Consider the following 361-nt stretch of genomic DNA (forward strand, 5'->3'; position numbering starts at 1 on the left):
TTCATGGCCGCGGCCATGTCGTCGTAGCGCTCCGCCTGCTCCGCCAGCCGGGCTTTCTGCACCAGTTGCTCGCGGTCCACCATCTTCACGGACTGGGTCGGGCCGGGCGAGGAGACCGGGGCGGCCTGAAGGGCTCGGAGGGCGGCTGCGGGCGCGGCTGGAGCCCGTGTGCCGGAAGGACCGACCCACGAAGCGAGCGGCTGAGGCGACGGCGCGAAGGCTGCGGCTGGAGCTGCGACCGCGGAACCGGGCGCGAGGTGGCTGCGGCTGCTGTGCGTGCCGCGGGCGGACAACCCCCTGCGGCCCCGCCCACGCCGCGTGACGCAGACGGCCACGCCCACCACCCCGCGCACCCCGCCCC

General features: G+C 76.2%; 1 protein-coding gene across 1 annotated transcript in view; it reads right to left on the reverse strand.

Moving 5' to 3' along the window:
• Positions 1-83, reverse strand: part of YWHAG (tyrosine 3-monooxygenase/tryptophan 5-monooxygenase activation protein gamma) — a 22,931-nt gene extending 22,848 nt beyond the window's left edge. Inside the window, 1 exon segment of the mRNA XM_007472368.1 lies at positions 2-83. Coding sequence (XP_007472430.1) covers positions 2-83 — 82 coding nt within the window.
• Positions 84-361: the final 278 nt, after the last annotated feature.

Source organism: Lipotes vexillifer, unplaced genomic scaffold (genome assembly GCF_000442215.2).
Source record: "Lipotes vexillifer unplaced genomic scaffold, Lipotes_vexillifer_v1.1 scaffold12, whole genome shotgun sequence".
NCBI lineage: Eukaryota > Metazoa > Chordata > Mammalia > Artiodactyla > Lipotidae > Lipotes > Lipotes vexillifer.